This window comes from Pseudophryne corroboree, chromosome 10, assembly GCF_028390025.1.
Source record: "Pseudophryne corroboree isolate aPseCor3 chromosome 10, aPseCor3.hap2, whole genome shotgun sequence".
In the NCBI taxonomy this organism is placed as follows: domain Eukaryota; kingdom Metazoa; phylum Chordata; class Amphibia; order Anura; family Myobatrachidae; genus Pseudophryne; species Pseudophryne corroboree.
This window is the reverse complement of record NC_086453.1, coordinates 191093521-191111478: the sequence shown is the minus strand read 5'-3', so window position 1 is coordinate 191111478 and position 17958 is coordinate 191093521. Positions and strand designations below refer to the sequence as shown.

The 17958-nt window shown below is 47.8% G+C and overlaps 1 protein-coding gene across 1 annotated transcript in view; it reads left to right on the top strand.

Annotated features, from left to right (window-relative positions):
• Positions 1–11791, top strand: part of MMP23B (matrix metallopeptidase 23B) — a 139785-nt gene extending 127994 nt beyond the window's left edge. Inside the window, exon 8 of the mRNA XM_063943001.1 lies at positions 9948–11791. Coding sequence (XP_063799071.1) covers positions 9948–10122 — 175 coding nt within the window. The 3' untranslated portion in view covers positions 10123–11791. The remainder of the gene's footprint in view (positions 1–9947) is intronic.
• Positions 11792–17958: the final 6167 nt, after the last annotated feature.

The following is a 17958-nucleotide window of genomic DNA, read 5'->3' as shown; positions in this document are numbered from 1 at the left end:
CTTACAGATACCATTGCCAACAGTGTGACCGCTTTCCAAGTAAGAAACTTCACGTCCACCTCCTGTAAAGGTTCGAACCAATCCGATTGCAAGAACTGCAGCACCACATTAAGATCCCAAGGTGCCGTAGGAGGCACAAAGGGTGGTTGGATGTGCAGAACTCCTTTCAAGAATGTCTGAACCTCAGGGAGAGCAGCCAAGTGTTTCTGGAAGAAAATGGACAAAGCTGAAATCTAGACCTTTATGGAGCCCAAGTGTAGGCCCACATCCACACCTGCTTGCAGAAAGAGGAGAAAACGTCCTAGTTGAAACTCCACCGTTGGAAACTTCTTGGATTCACACCAAGACACATACTGCTTTCAAATCCGATGGTAATGCTTAGACGTTACTCCCTTCCTAGCTTGGATCAGAGTAGGAATGACCTTGTGTGGAATGCCCTTTCAAGCTAAGATCTGACGTTCAACCTCCATTCCGTCAAACGTAGCCGCGGTAAGTCTTGATAGGTGAACGGCCCCTGTTGTAGAAGGTCCTTGCGAAGAAGAAGAGGCCTCGGATCCTCCAGCAGTAATTCCAGAAGATCCGCGTACTAAGCCCGTCTTGGTCAGTCCGGAGCAATGAGATCGCTTGAACTCTCGTTCTTTTTATTCGTTTGAGAAACCTTGGGATGAATGGAAGAGGAGGGAACACAAACACTGACTTGAACACCCACGGAGTTACCGGGGCGTCCACCACCACTGCTTGTGGGTCTTGTGACCTGGTACAGTACCTCCGAAGCTTCTTGTTGAGGCGAGAGGTATGCCCCATCGGCTTGTTACCACCGTTTAAAGAGTCTCAGACCAGCGATATTTTAGGAACTGTAACACCACGTTAAGGTCCCATGGTGCCACTGGGGGCACAAAAGGAGGCTGGATGTGCAGCACTCCCTTTACAAAAGTCTGGACTTCTGGGAGAGAAGCCAATTCATTCTGAAAGAAAATTGATAGGGCCGAAATCTGTACCTTAATGGAGCCTAACTTTAGGCCCATATCCACTCCTGTCTGTAGAAAGTGGAGAAAACGGCCCAGATGGAAATCTTCAGTAGGAGCATTCTTGGCTTCACACCAAGATACATACTTCCTCCAGATGCGGTGATAATGTTTCGCCGTCACCTCCTTCCTAGCCTTAATCAGAGTAGGGATGACTTCCTCCGGAATACCTTTCCCCGCTAGGATTTGGTGTTCAACCGCCATGCCGTCAAACGTAACCGTGGTAAGTCTTGGAACATGCAGGGCCCCTGCTGCAATAGGTCTTCCCTGAGAGGAAGAGGCCACGGATCTTCTGTGAGCATTTCCTGAAGATCTGAATACCAGGCCCTTCGAGGCCAATCCAGAACAATGAGTATTGTCTGCACTCTTTTTCGTCTTATGATCCTCAGTATTTTTGATATGAGCGGAAGAGGAGGGAACACAGACAGACTGAAACACCCATGGTATCACCAGGGCGTCCACCGCTACTGCCTGAGGGTCCCTTGACCTGGCACAATACCTCCGAAGCGTCTTGTTGAGGCGTGACGCTCTCTCCTGGATGGAGATCATGTCTGCTGAGGAAGTCTGCTTCCCAGTTGTCCACTCCCGGAATGAAGACTGCTGACAGAGCGCTTGCGTGATTTTCCACCCAGCGAAGAATCCTGGTGGCTTCCGCCATTGCCACTCTGCTCCTTGTCCTGCCTTGGCGGTTTACATGAGCCACAGCTGTGACGTTGTCTGATTGAATCAGAACCGGTAGGTCGCGAAGAAGTTTCTCTGCTCGTTGTAGGCCGTTGTATATGGCCCTCAATTCCAGTACGTTGATGTGTAGACAAGCCTCCTGGCTTGACCATAGTCCCTGAAAATTTCTTCCTTGTGTGACTGCTCCCCATCCTCGGAGGCTCGTGTCCGTGGTCACCAGAACCCAGTCTTGAACCTGCGACCTTCGAGTAGGTGAGCACTCTGCAGCACACCACAGGAGAGACACCCTGGCCCTGGGGGACAGGCTTATTTTCTGATGTATTTGTAGATGGGACCCCGACCACTTGTCCAGAAGGTCTCACTGAAACGTCCTCGCATGGAACCTGCCTCGTAGGTCGCCACCATTTTTCCCAGTACTCAAATGCATTGATGGACTGACACTTTTTTCGGTTTCAACAGGTCTCTGACCATGTTCTGGAGTTCCTGGGCTTTTTCCCTCGGGAGAAAAACCCTCTTTTGTTCCGTGTCCAGAATCATGCCTAAGAAAGATAGCCGAGTCGTTGGAATCAACTGTGACTTTGGTAGATTTAGAATCCAGCCATGCTGCTGCAGCACTCTCAGGGAGAGCGACACTTTTCTGCAATTGATCTCTCGATCTCGCTTTTATCAGGAGATTGTCCAAGTACGGGATAATTGTGACTCCCTGCCTACGCAGGAGCACCATCATTTCCGCCATTACCTTGGTGAAAATCCTCAGGGCCGTGGAAAGCCCAAACGTCAACGTCTGAAACTGGTAATGACAGTCCTGTACAGCGAATCTCAAGTATGCCTGATGAGGGGGACATATGGGGACATGAAGGTATGCATCCTTTATGTCTAGTGACACCATAAAATCCCCCCCTTCCAGGCTGGAGATAACTGCCCGGAGCGATTCCATCTTGAGTTTGAACTTTTTCAAGTACAGGTTTAGGGATTTTAGATTTAGAATGGGTCTGACCGAGCCATCCGGTTTCGGGACCACAAACAGGGTTGAATAGTACCCCTTCCCCTTGTTGAACTAGGGGAACCTTGACAATCACTTGTTGTTGACACAGTTTTTGAATTGCAGCTAAGACTATCTCCCTTTCTGGGGGAGAAGCTGGTAAAGCCAGTTTGAAAAATCGGCGAGGAGGCACGTCTTCGAATTCCAGCTTGTAGCCTTGGGATACAATTTCCATCGCCCAAGGACCACGTCTGACTGAACCCAGACGTGGCTGAAGAGTCGAAGACGTGCCCCCACAGGCGCGGACTCCCTCAGTGGAGCCCCAGCGTCATGCGGTGGATTTAGAAGAAGCCGGGAGGAACTAGCCGTAGCAGGCATTCTTTTCCCTCTACCCTTACCTCTGGCGAGGAAGGAAAAGCCCCGACCTCTTCTGGACTTATGCGACCGAAAGGACTGCATCTGATATTGTGGTGTTTTCTTTTGCTGTGGGGGAACATAAGGTAAAAAAGTAGATTTACCCGCGGTAGCTGTGGAAACCAGGTCCGTGAGACCTTCCCCAAATAAAACCTCACCCTTGTAAGGCAAAACTTCCATATGTCTCTTTGAGTCTGCATCACCCGTCCATTTGCGGGTCCACAGGGCTCGCCTAGCCGAAATCATCATGGCGTTGGCTCTCGAACCTAACAGCCCAACGTCTCTCGAAGCGTCTCTCATATATGAGACTGCGTCTTTAATGTAACCTAAGGTCAATAAAATGCTATCCCTTTCTAGGGTATCAATGTCAGATGACAAGGTATCTGCCCAAGCTGCTACAGCGCTACAAACCCAAGCCGACGCTATTGCCGGTCTGAGCAAGGCACCCGTATGTGCAGAAATTGATTTTAAGGTAGTTTCCTGTCTGCGATCAGCAGGATCCTTGAGGGCTACTGTGTCTGGAGACGGTAGCGCCACCTTTTTGGACAAGCGCATTAAAGCCTTGTCCACCCTGGGCGAGGATTCCCACCGTAACCTGTCCTGTGCAGGGAAAGGATACGCCATAAGAATTCTCTTGGGAATCTGCAGTTTCTTGTCTGGAGTTTCCCAAGCCTTTTCAAATAACGCGTTCAGCTCATGAGATGGGGGAAAGGTTACCTCAGGTTTCTTTTCCTTAAACATGCATACCCTCGTGTCAGGGACAGAGGGGTCATCTGGTATATGCAAAACATATTTTATTGCTATAATCATATAATGAATACTTTTGGCCACCCTTGGGTGTATCCTTGTATCATCGTAGTCGACACTGGAGTCAGAATCCGTGTCTGTATCAGTGTCTGCTACTTGGGACAGGGGACGTTTATGAGACCCTGGAGGGCCCTGCGATACAGCCAAAGCCATGGTTTGACTCCCTGTCTTTTCTCTGGACTCTGCTTTGTCCATTCTCTTATGTAATAAAGACACATTTGCATTTAAAACATTCCACATATCCAGCCAATCAGGTGTCGGCGTCGCCGACGGAGACACCACAATCATCTGCTCCACCTCCTCCTTAGATGAGCCTTCCGCTTCAGACATGCCGACACACACGTACCGACACCCCCACACACTGAGGGATATATATATATATATATATATACATGGAGACAGTCCCCCAATAAGGCCCTTTGGAGAGACAGAGAGAGAGAGAGTATGCCAGCACACACCCAGCGCCACCGGACACTGAAATAAAATCCCAGTCAGTACAGCGCTTTTATAAATATACTCACTGCGCCAAATAAATGTGCCCCCCCCCCTCTTTTTTGCCCTCTGTACTTGTGTTCAGCAGGGGAGAGTCCGGGGAGCCAGCTTCTCTGCAGCGTGCTGTGGAGAAAATGGCGCTGGTTAGTGCTGAGGAATCAAGCTCCGCCCCCTTACCGGTGGGCTTCGATCCCGCTCAAATCTTTATACTGGCGGGGGTTTTTGCAATATACTGCCTCCGCAGTATATATCTATGCCAGTGTCCCTAGAGGATTAATAATTGCTGCCCAGGGCGCCCTGCACCCATACAGTGCCGCCAGTGTGTGTGTGTGTTGGGAGCAATGGCGCGCAGCGTTACCTCATAGAAGATCAGAAGTCTTCTGCTGCCTTTGACGTCTTCTATCTTCTCATACTCACCCGGCTTCTATCTTCCGGCTCTGTGAGGAGGACGGCGGCGCGGCTCTGGGACGAACAGCGAGGGTGAGACCTGCGTTCCGACCCTCTGGAGCTAATGGTGTCCAGTAGCCTAAGAAGCAGAGCCTATCATTTAAGTAGGTCTGCTTCTCTCCCCTCAGTCCCACGATGCAGGGATCCTGTTGCCAGCAGTGCTCCCTGAAAATAAAAAACCTAACAAAAAGTATTTTTTCAGAGAAACTCAGTAGAGATCCCATGCAGTGCACCCAGTCTCCTCTGGGCACAGGATCTAACTGAGGTCTGGAGGAGGGGCATAGAGGGAGGAGCCAGTGCACACCCATCTAAAGTCTTTAGAGTGCCCATGTCTCCTGCGGAGCCCGTCTATACCCCATGGTCCTTACGGAGTCCCCAGCATCCTCTAGGACGTAAGAGAAATGTCTGTTCCCCCCAGAGTACCTTCAGAGAGTCACAGAGTATAAGGAGCAAGCCACACCGCGCCCCTGTAGGCAGTTATTATGATAAAAGCACGGCGCGGGCTATCCTTAATAGGGTAGTTAGTACTGTTATCACACTCCCCCCGTCTATAACACCCTGGCACCGCAGAGGTATTGCTGGAATTATGTGGAGGGCAGCGCTCCCTGTCAGCGTCCTGTCCTTATGATCTGCAGGGAGAAAATGGCGCTGTGAGTGCTAGATCCGCTATCAGAGGAAGCCCCACTCCCTGTAATGGCGCACGGCTTCCCGCACTTATTCTTTATACTGGCCTGAGGATTTTGTGTGTTAATAGAGGGATTAGCCCCTGTTAACTATGTGACCAGTGTAGGGTTAAAGCGCTGGCTCAGGACGCCCCTCCAGCGTATACATGTGTTATGTTCCTGAGCCTTCCATGTGCGCAGTCTGTCAGAGCTGCACTCCGACCATTCTGCCGCCATACCCGCCGGTGACCCGCTAACCGGGATGCCGACGCTGTACTCACCACTCTTCTATCTTCTGGCTCTGTTAGGGGGTGGCAACCATACTGCGGGAGTGAGCGGTCGCCTCATGGGCTTGCGATCAGCACCCTCAGGAGCTCAGTGTCCTGTCAGCGGAGTAGAGAACCATTAACTCTCCATTAAGTTGGTTCCTACTCAGGCCCGGCGCGACCCGCTCAGCAAAGGGATGCAGTGCAGGTAGGCGCCGGACAGGAGAGGCACCTTCACTGCTCTGCATCCCTGTGCTGCGCTGCCTGTCCTCCCCTGCTGCTGCTGTTTCACCTGTCATACTGACAGGCAGCAGCGCCAGCAGCTTGCAGGATCCACTCACCCCCCACCCGAGTGTCACTGTCTGTCTGCGTTTGGCAGGAAAACGGGGGCGGAGCTACACAGGGGCATAGGGGATGAGGCTACACGGAGGCATATGGGGGCGGAGCTACACGGGGGCATAGGGGATGAAGCTACACGGAGGTATATGGGGCGGAGCTACACGGGGCATAGGGGATGAAGCTACATGGAGGCATATGGGGCAGAGCTACTGGGACCAGGATGCTGCCCACAGCACAGCTCCAGCCAGCTAGATTGTTAAAGGTAAGTTTATGGAATGAGCGAGTTAGAGAAAGTGTGTGCGTGTGTATGTATGCAATGTGTATGTGTGTGTCTGTATGTATGTATGTATGTATGTATGTATGAAAGTATGTGTGTGTGTGTGTGTGTGTGTGTGTGTGTGTGTGTGTGTGTGTGTGTGTGTAGGGGCGTAACTAGACCTTTATGGGCCCCATAGCAAAATGCTGAAAGGGCCCCCCAGTGCTCTGCTAAAGTGATGTGGGCAGGGATAGACTGTGGCTTTGAATCTGCCCTGGCATTGGAGGGAGGGGGAGTGTATGCGACGTGGCACAATTTCCATGGAAACACACAGTTCAGGTGTGGGGGGGGGGCAGCCAATTCAGAGAGCAGGAGGCTGCACGCTGCCGTCTCGGCTCTCTGTGGGCCCATGCCGGACCACCTGCCAATTTGCCCTGGATGTGGGGGGACAGAGCAGCTGAAAAGGACAGAAAAGCAAAAAAGGGGCTGGAAACTGTCAGTGTAGAGACTGAGGTGTCATTAAGATGTAGTATAATAGGCCCTACACACTGGGCGATATCACTCAAAGATATGAACGATCTCGTTCATTAATGAACGAGATACCGTTCATATCTTTGAGTGTGGGGGCACCAGCGATGAACGATGCATGGCCCCGGGCTCGTTCATCACTGGTGCCCTGTCAGCTGTGCATGCAGGCCAATATGGACGATCTCGTCCATATTTGCCTGCACTGTTATGGAGCCATGTGACGGGGGGAGTGAAGTAACTTCACTCTCCCCGTCACTGCCCCATACCCCCCCCTCCCTCGCTGCCGGGTCGCACGTCGGCCGTATCCGCCGTCGGGCAGCTCGACGGCGGATCTTTAAATGTGTAGGGCCCTTAAGACCTAACAAGAAAAAACTGTATATAGGCACATGCATTAACCTTGATACTATTAGCTTCACAGGTGCTAGCGCTGTCTGCTGATCCAATTTCTCTTTACTCCTGCCACACTCTCCTCTGGCACGCACGATCACCAGCGGCTGCATGTTTCGCCATTCCGGCCTCTCAATCTCTCCCCCCAAACCAAACAGCATTATCTCCTCAGCTCTCCTTTTTTCCGTGTTCTCTATCATCCATCCTTTACCTCCTGCTCCTTCCCTACTTTATCTACCTGTATGCTCTCAGTTCTCCCTTGTTTTGCCTGCTTACTGTCCCCCCACCCCCAGCTATCCTTCTCTGTTTGTTCTGGCTATAAGCTCCATGCTGCTGTGCCTCTCTCTGTCTTCTCCTGCAAGCACCATGGGCTCCTGCTGCCCCTCTCTGCTCTAACTTCTACTAAGCCAGACCCCTGCTGCTGTCCTTCCCTTCCCCTCAGCAAACCCTCTCTAGTATCAGTCTTGTCTCTTGTAACCAAGCCCCCGCTCCTCAAACTGTTCCCCCACTACTAGTCCCACTTGTCCCCTCTCCTTTGGCCTAATTCAGACCTGATCACTAGGCTGCGTTTTTGTACAGTCTGTGATCAGGTCCAAACTGCGCATGCGTATGTACCGCAATGAGCAGGCGCGTCGTACGGGTACAAAGCGGATCGCCGCTCAGCTTTGTGTGAAGAATCCATTTGCACGGGCGATCACAAGGAGATTGACAGGAAGAGGGCGTTTGTGGATGGCAACTGACCGTTTTCTGGGAGTGGTTGGAAAAACGCAGGCGTGTCCATGTGTTTGCCGGGAGGGTTCCTGGCGTCAATACTGGGCCCGGACAGGCTGATGTGATCGTAGCGGCTGAGTAAGTCCTGGGCTACTCACAGACTGCTACACATGCGTTCGCACACTTGCACAGCTAAAATACACTCCCCCTGTAGGCAGCGACTATCTGATAGCAGCAGTTAAAAAATCACCTGCTAGCGATCAGGTCTGAATTAGGCCCCTTATCTGACCCACCGTTCTCCTTGTGCAACCTATGGGCCGCCTGCTCTCCACATGCAGCCTGCCCCTTTCATCTGGCCCGCTCCCTCCTCCTCTTCTGGACAGCCCATTTCCACATCCAGCTTGTCCCCCTCCACTGTGCATAGTAGCTGCCCCAAGCAAATGGCCACTTGCAGGTGTGGGAGGAGGAGGTCCTGAGAAACAAAACAGAAGTTCAAAGAAACACGTGGTGCCCCAGCACCGCCATGTATTCCGGCTCTGCTGAGGTCCGCTCCCCCCACTGACGTCCCAGCGCCGGAGCAGGCAGCTGAACAGACGCTGCTTCTGTTATGCGAGTGAGACTGAGAGACTGTATTGCATGACCAGGTGCAGGGAGAGCTACGGGCCTTGGAGACAGCTTGGGCCTCGTAGTAGCCCCTGCACCCACAGTAGTTACACCACTGTGTGTGTGTCTGGGCATAATGTGTGTAAGCGGCACTACTACAGGGGGCATTATATGTAAGCGGCACTACTACAGTGGGTATTATGTGCAAGCGGCACTACTACAGGGGGTATTATGTGCAAGCAGTACTACTACGGGAGCATTATATGTAAGAGGCACTACTACAGGGGGCATTATATGTAAGCGGCACAACTACGGGGGTATTATGTGCAAGCGGCACTACGGGGGCATTATATGTAAGCAGCACTACTACAGGGGGTATTATGTGCAAGTGTCACTGTTACAGGGGGTATTATATGTAAGTAGCACTACTACAGGGGGTATTATGGGCAAGTGGCACTGTTATAGGGGGCATGATATGTAAGCAGCACTACTACAGGGAGTATTATGTGCAAGTGGCACTGCTACAGGGGGTATTATATGTAAATGGCACTACTACATGGAGTATTATGTGCAAGTGGCACTGCTACAGGGGGGATTATATGTAAGTAGCATTACTACAGGAGGTATTATGTGCAAGCAGCACTACTACAGGGGACATTATGTGTTATTGGCAGTAGAACTATGGGAAATTAAGTGTATAAGTGGCATGGCTACTTTGGCCATTTTGTGTATAAGCAGTGATACTAGGTGCAGTGTGTTGTGAATAAGATTGTGCTACTGTGTGGCGTAAATAAAAAATGGGGGTACTAATGTGTGGCCACGCTCCTTCCTTGTGAGACCACACCCCATTTTTCAGTGCGTGCTGGCCCTTTGTAAAGTATGGGAGGGCGCAAATTTTTAGTTTGCAGGGGGGCGCCGAACACCCTAGCATCGGCCCTGTTCCTACTCCCCCAAGTCCCAGGAAGCAGGAAGGCTGTTGCCAGCAGCCTCCCTGTAAAAATAACAAACTCTAAAAAACAATAAAAACTAAGAAAACTTCTAGGAGCTCCCCTAGCTGTGACCGGCTCCTCCGGGCACATTTTCTAAACTGAGTCTGGTAGGAGGGGCATAGAGGGAGGGCCAGCCCACACTATTAAACTCTTAAAGTGCCAGTGGCCCCTAGTGTACCCGTCTATATCCCATGGTACTAAATGAAACCCCAGCATCCTCTAGGACATAAGAGAAAATACGTTTTTATATGTGTGGCCAACTTAATTGTGCATGCAGTCATTTTGTGAATTGATCCATGTATTTCAGAGCGAATATCTCCTCTTATACTTAATGTATTAATTCATTCTGTGTCTACAGCTGGTACAAAGACAATGAGCTCCTGGAATACTCATACCCTGGATACCTTTCCCTAAAGGATGACCACATGAGTATAATTGCCAATGCCATCAATGAAGGACTCTATACCTGTATAGTGAAGAAAAGGGATCGAGTGCTGACCACCTACTCATGGAATATAAGAGTACAAATGTGAGAAATCCAGTAATTAAATACAGATTTTGACAACTTGGGGCCAACAGTTTGTCTGGCTGAACTTAAGCACCACCATTTCTCTACTGCTGGCCAGTATTTTATTCATTGGATCATGGACCTCAATTCTCCAGAGCTGACACAGCTTGGTGGTGATACAGTGGAAGTATCATTACATTATTGAGCTTTGCACATATTACTGCTGCAGTAAGTTTCCATTTGCTATTGAAGTAACAAAGCCCTTGTTCGTGCGGATTTAGTGAATTATTTTGGTACATTGATAGAGCAGGTGACGTGTGGCTCTCCCATTAGTGGTGAAACCACTAATCCCAGCATTCTCTTCCTACCAAAAGGCTGGTGGGCATGCTAGGACTGTGCATCACCACTGGTGGAGAGTCACAGGATACATCTGATGCACAGCGTGTATATGAGGAAGTCTTGCCTTGATGGCAATTCAGATGTTAGACATCACATTTACTTTTGCTGGGCTGTCAAGTTTCTCTCCGTTATCAGCTGGCTGCAGAACTCTTCATGTTATTACGGAGAGGAAGTTTGCTGGGTATAGAAGGGAACAATATATCGCCCCTTTCAATCCCGGCATCTTAATATTTTAAAGTCTAGCATCTGCAAATTTTCCATGTGTATTTGTCAGTGCTATTAGATCACTGTATTTTAGGTTTAATTGACCATTTAAAAGTGCTATGATAAACTATTTCCCCTCTACATGACATATTCAGGCCGTGTGTTTGTGATCTACATTTAGTTTGAGTATGTTTCATTTTACCAAATTTCATCCTTAAAGGTTAATGCAACTAAAAAATTTTGCTTCGATAAAATCATTATATAATTTACTGGAATAACTACGGATACTTCATGCAGAAATCGCTTTATTAAATGAAGATATTGTTGCTGCCTTAGAGACAGATTTGTAAGAACAGACACTCCCTATCAACCATGGAGTCAACCGCTGCTATACCAGATTACTTTCATGGTTTTAGGCTGGGTACACAGTATACGATATATCATGCGTTATTGGTACTTTTGACCGATCGGCACGACCATCATAGAGTGTCTGTCCTATACACCTGCCGTGGATGATTCCACAGACAACGTGGCATTGCTACATGAAATATGTAATGATACATGGCGCCGCCATAAGATGCATTGTGTAGTGTGAATGGCGATACGATGTATCGTTACATCATCATTTATGTGGGTAACCAGCTTTAGATGCAACTGAGAGTCAGTCATTAAAATAGCCTGAAACCTCACACGGCAGCCAGGATATTTATCCATTCTATGGGTAGGAATTCAATTGTTTTATCGGGTGCCCAAAGTAATGAGCACCCACCAGAGCTATTCCATTGGTACAACTGATAAAAACCTAACTGGTCCAATTCTGACACACAGGCAAATATAATAGCTCTTGGAAACTTGAGTTGTGCATTTTATTTGTATTGCTTCTGTAAACTGCTGGTAATATTTCATAGGTGATCTGAGAGGTACACACTCCCGGAGACACCATACAGTCTCTCATGGCCCCTTGTTATCCTCGTGGTGCTACATTTTTTTATATACAGTATAACACAATGAACAATAGTTGAAGCTTTGCTATGTAAGTAGTAGTTTTGTGAAAACTGGAAATGAAAATAAAACGTTTGTAAATATATTAATTGGCGTCTTTTCACTAATAATAAGTAACACACAGAACAACATAAACCTGACATTTGTGTAACACAGTTTTGTCACATGAAACCTTTTCCTGAAACATGGCGCTAGCAAAGACAAACTAAAGCCCGGTATACACTAGATGACATTTTAAACAAATTTTCCAATAAAGACCATTCGTTACAACAAATTCTTATAATCGTTCAGTGTGTTTGCACTGTATCGCTAGCGATGCATGCTCCCGCGGGTAGCTAGCGACGTCCTATACCATCTGTACATGCAACTCTTTAAAATTTAAAAAATGTCACCAACAACTAGGAGCAAATCGCACAGAGTGTACGCTACCAATGACGAACAATATGTTAAATTAGGCTGAAACCCAACAAAGTCGGACAACCCACGTATATCGTTTGTAAAATTGATCAGTCTTTACGCACAATATCGTTTGTCCGGTGTTCCAGGGAGTTCATTGGAAATTTTCAGTGACGTCGTATTGTTTGCCATTGCGTCTACTGTGTACCCGGAATTACATTATGTTAGATTTTCCAAATATAATTGTGTCGGAGATTTATCAAAACCTTCTAAGGAGGGCAGGTGGAGGTGTTACTCATAGCTACCAGATTCTATTAATCATTTTATAGATTGTAGTAAAGGATAGCTGGAATTTGGTTGCGATGGGCAACACATTTACTGGTCTTCTTTTGAAGGTGTATAAATCTCCTACTAAGAAATATAGGATATTCTTATTAAACCACTTTGCAAACAACAGTAAAATGTATTACATAGAGTTTCTCTTTTCTCCATAAATCCCATCTGGCAATTTTGCTTAAGTGATAATCCTTCCAGAACCAGTTTGGTGGCTTGGCATTATATAGTAGGGAGTGAGTTAGTAACTGTGAGAACAGTCACATTGTGGTTTAAAACTGAAAAGGCAGGTAAAGTGGAGATACACAAACCCACTTTAATCATATATTATAAAGGGATAGTGTAAACACACGTCTAAAAGAGGCACAAATAAGCAAAGAGTATAAGCAAAGAATGTGTAAAGCTTTTTGTTTGATGCAACCCTCGTGTTATTTCAACTGTTCAATATGTAGTCCATGACAAGTGTGAAAAACGATAGCAAACACAAACCTGAGACGGGATGACATAGTATTTGATATACAGTATTATATAATATATAGTATTCTATCTAAGTATCTGAACTTGGAATACTCTAATGGGCCCTACATATTAGGAGATTTGCCGCCGAGGTGCCCGACGGCCGATACGGCAGCGGGGGAGTGAGCAATGCATGCTAATATGGATGAGATTGTCCATATTGGCCTGCATGTATAAGCGACCCAGCACCAACGATGAACGAGCGCGGGGCCGCACATCGTTCATGCCTACACACTGAACGATATGAACGAGAATGTTCACATCGTTCAGTGAAATCGCCTAATGTATAGGGCCTACAACTGGAATGGTACTTCTCTGACAGAAACTGCTTGCCTAGGTATTTGCTTGCTACAAGCTCACACTCACATAACAATAAATCCAATGTTTCCTGTTTCAGATTTTATGCTCTCATTAAGGATACAGATACATACAGATCTCATTAATACATACACAATTAGGATAATACTGTATGCTTCTGATATCAGAGCTGATAGGCTAATAGTAATTTTGGCAACCAGGTCAGCACTGTACTTCAGCTTCTCTATATTCAAAAAAAGGATTTTGGTACTTACCAGATAAATCCTTTTCTTTGAATCCATAGGGGGCACTGGAGTACTGTTGGGGATATGGACGAGCTTTAGCAGGACAGGCCCTGAATACTTAAATTTAGAACTCTCCACCCCTCCATATCCCAGAGTACCTCAGTGTTTTTTACTGAGCCGAACAGGAGCGATAGAGAAGATGACAATGGAGAATTACATATAACATTATAACATAACGGACAACAATAAAGTTGACCCATAACGTAACTGCAACTAAACAGTTGACACCATAACTGATATAACCTGAACATTTGAACAAGTCGGTGAAAATGTGTTACATAAGATCCACGGAACTTACCACAAGACAGGTAAAACTGCTCCGGGTGGGCGTCCAGTGCCCCCTATGGATTAAAAAAAAAAATGTTTATCTGGTAAGAACCAAAATCCTATTTTCTTTTTCACCCACTAGGGGTCACTGGAGTACTGTTGGGAGTTACCAAAGTTTCCCCCTTGGGCGGGAGAGCTGTTTGACACCTGTAACACCAGGCGGCCAAAGCTAGATGCTGATGCCGCAAACGTATCAAACTTGTAAAAGCGCACAAACGTGTGCACTGATGACCATGTAGCCGCACGGCAAAGCTGCGTCGTAGAAGCCCCACGACCTGCTGCCCATGAAGTTCCCACAGAACGTGTGGAATGGAGCTGTAACTGATGTCGGCGGCTGTAGCTTAGCATGAAGGTAAGCCTGACGTATGGTCAGCTTAATCCAACTGGTTAAGGTCTGCTTAGAAGCTGGCCAACCCAACTTAACAGCATCATACAGAACAAACAATGTATCCGTCTTACGTACTGTAGACGTTCGGGCTACATAAACGCATAGTGCACGTACCACATCCAAAGTTCCTGAATTTTCTGATAACACCGGAACTACTATTGGTTGATTGATAAGAAAAGATGACACTACCTTTGGTAGGAAAGCGGGATTCGTCCGAAGTTCCGCTCTATCATCATGAAACACCAAATACGGTGGCTTGCATGACAAGGCACCCAAATCTGAAACACGCCTTGCCGAAGCTAAGGCTAGAAGAAAAATTGTTTTCCAAGTGAGAAACTTAACATCCACTTGTTGTAAGGGTTCAAAACATGAAGACTGTAAAAAAATCTACAACCAGATTCAAGTCCCATGGCGCTGTAGGTGGTATAAATGGAGGTTGTACTCTGAGGACACCTTGCAGAAAGGTGTGTACAGTCGGCAAAAGAGCCAAACGCTTTTGAAAGTAAACTGACTAGGCAGAGACCTGCACCTTTAGTGTAGATAAACGTAGTTCTCCATCCAACCCCGTCTGTAAAAATAACAAAAGACGGGATAACCTGAAAGATGATGTCGGAAACTTCCGAGCTTCACAACAACCTATATAGGCACGCCAAATTCTGTGATAATAAGCTGCTGTAACTGGCTTCCTAGCATGTAACATGGTTGGTATAACCGATTCCGGAATGCCCTCTCTTCTTAAGAGGGCGGTCTCAACAGCCACCCTGTGAAACGCAGCCGCGCTAAATCGGGGTAAAGGAACGGACCCTGCCGTAACAGGTCCGGACGTAGTGGGAGCGGCCAAGGATAGTCGGCGAGTAGTCCTTGGAGATCCGAGAACCATGCACTCCGAGGCCAATGAGGCGCCACTAGTATGACTGTGGTGGACTCTCGTTTGATCCGTTTTAGCAACAGAGGAAGCAGCGGAAACGGTGGAAACAGATATATACGAGGCTGTACGGCCACGCGATCGTGAGAGCATCCACTGCCACTGCTTTTGGATCTCGCGTTCTGGACACATACTGGAGTGTTTGATGATTTTGGCAAGACGCCATCAGGTCCACCTGTGGGTAACCCCACCTCTGGACCAACATGTTAAACACTTCTGGATTTAATGCCCATTCTCCTGGATGAAAATCCCGATGGCTGAGATAATCCGCCTCCCAGTTGTCTACTCCCGGAATGAACACCGCCGACAATATCACCTGGTGATGCTCGGCCCAATTGAGGATTCAAGCTACTTCCCGCATAGCCATGCGGCTTCTCGTTCCTCCTTGTTTGTTGATGTGCGTGACTTGTCTGACTGCACCTGGACAGTCTGAGACCGGAGCATGTGCACTGCTTGTCGCAGCGCGTTGTAAATTGCCCGGAGTTCCAGGACATTTATAGACAGCAATCTTTCGTGATCTGCCCAGAGACCCTGGAGCTGACAATTTTGGATCACAGCTCCCCAACCTCTGAGACTCGCGTCCGTCGTTAGAATTATCCAATTCCAGACGCCGAACCTTTTCCCTGCGGTGAGATTGTGTACTTTGAGCCACCAGAGTAGAGATACTCTGGCCCGTAGAGACAACCGCACCATCTGGTGAATCTGCAGATGCGAGCCTGACCATTGTGCGAGCACATCCAGATGAAAAAGACAGGAGTGAAATCTTCCGAATTGGAGCGCTTCGAAAACCGCCACCATCTTCCCTAACAGTCGAATGCAAAAATGTACAGAGACTGTGCGTGGCTTGAGCACCAACTGTACCAGATGACGAATACTCTGTACCTTCTGTTCTGGCAGGTAAATTCTTTGATTCACCGTATCGAGAATCATTCCTAGGAATTGAAGTCGTTGAGACGGAATCAATTTTGATTTCTTGAAATTGACAATCCAACCGTGCTGAACTAGCACATTGTATGTCAGCAAGGCATGTTGTAGGAGTATCTGTTGAGACGGAGCTTTGATGAGCAGATCGTCCAAGTACGGAACTATTATCACTCCCAGGGATCTGAGATGAGCTATCATCCCAGACATCACTTTGGTGAATACCCGAGGCGCTGACGAGAGGCCAAACGGTAGAGCCTGAAATTGGTAATGGTTTTGCCGTACCGCAAACCTTAAGTACCTCTGATGCGGTGGCCAAATTGGAATGTGTAAGTATGCATCCTTGAGATCCAGCACTATCATGAATTCCTGTGGCTCTAAACCTGCAATTACTGACCGCAGGGATTCCATCTGACGTACTGATTGAGACCCTTTAGGTTCAATATTGGTCTGACCGAGCCATCCGGCTTTGGGACGACAAAAAAACTGGAATAATAACCCTGACCTTGTTGGTGAACAGGGACCGGAATCAAAACTGCTGAATCTAGCAGAGACTGAATTGCGATTTGCAGAACCTCCTTCTTGTCTTCTGACACAGGCAGTCCTGTCTTAAAAAACCGCACTGGTGGGAGACAGTCGAACTGTATTTTGTAACCTTGCAGATCCATACATCTGTGGTTGTCTGGAACGTTGCCAAATGGAACGTCTGAAGGCGTGCCCCCACAGCTGAAGATCTGAGATGGGCTGGGAGCCCGTCATGCCACTGGCTTGTCGGTGACCTTAGCGTCTTGACGACGGGTGTTGGTTTGTTGAAAACCACGTCCTCTACCACGTCTACCAGGTGTGGTCGTTCCTCTACCACGGCCTCGAAAGGGCTGAGGTCTAAAGGATTTAACCGCTGATCCAGAGTATTTCCGTCTAGATACCTTTAGGGCAATGGTAGGAAAACAGACTTTCCCCCTGTGGCCTCAGAAATCCATTTGTCCAATTCAGGACCAAACAACTTCTCGCCAGCGTAAGTTAACGCTTCTATTCCTCTCTTGACCTCTGCCTCCGCCTGCCAAGAACGCAGCCAGAGTGGCTGTCGTGCCGTAACTAGTGACGCTGCAAGGCGAGAACTGACCTGACAGATGTCCGTAGAAGCTGTACATAGACACTCAGCAGCTTCACAGATTTGATCAGCGAGAAGTATAAGGTGGTCGTCTTGTAGGGCAGACCTGAGCTGTGTTATCCATATAATCAGCGCCTTAGTCACCCAAATTCCAACCAAACCAGGTCTAAGCAGCACTCCTGCTGCTGTATACATCGACTTTAGCATAGCTTCTAACTTACACTCTGACGGGTCCTGAAGCGTAGTAGCAGTTGGTACTGGAATGGTTAATTTTTTTAGAAAGTTTTGACACAGACGAATCCACCATTGGAGGATTCTCCCATTTAGATGTCACAGACTCTGGAAACGGGTCTAGATTTAAACCGGCGAGGTATAGAAAACCGTTTATCCGGATTCTGCCATGCCTCTATTAACAGCGTATTAAGAGATTCTGAAAAAGGAAAACACATTGGAGATCTCTATTGCTTAGCAAATATCACCTCATCATTTGTAAGAGGTTCTTCAGTCTCTGTAAAATTCAGAGACTGACGTAACGCTCTGATGAGATTATAAATGCCCGGGCTGTCAATATCCTCACTGACTGCTGGTCCAATTCACCTTTCTCATGCTCATCTTGCGCAGTGAGGTCTGGCATAGAATCATCAGAATCTGGTAAATTAGAAGACAAATGAAAACTATCTTTGTGACCCGAACTAGACTTGGACCTTTGCAAGGGCTGAAGACCCCTCTCTGGTATC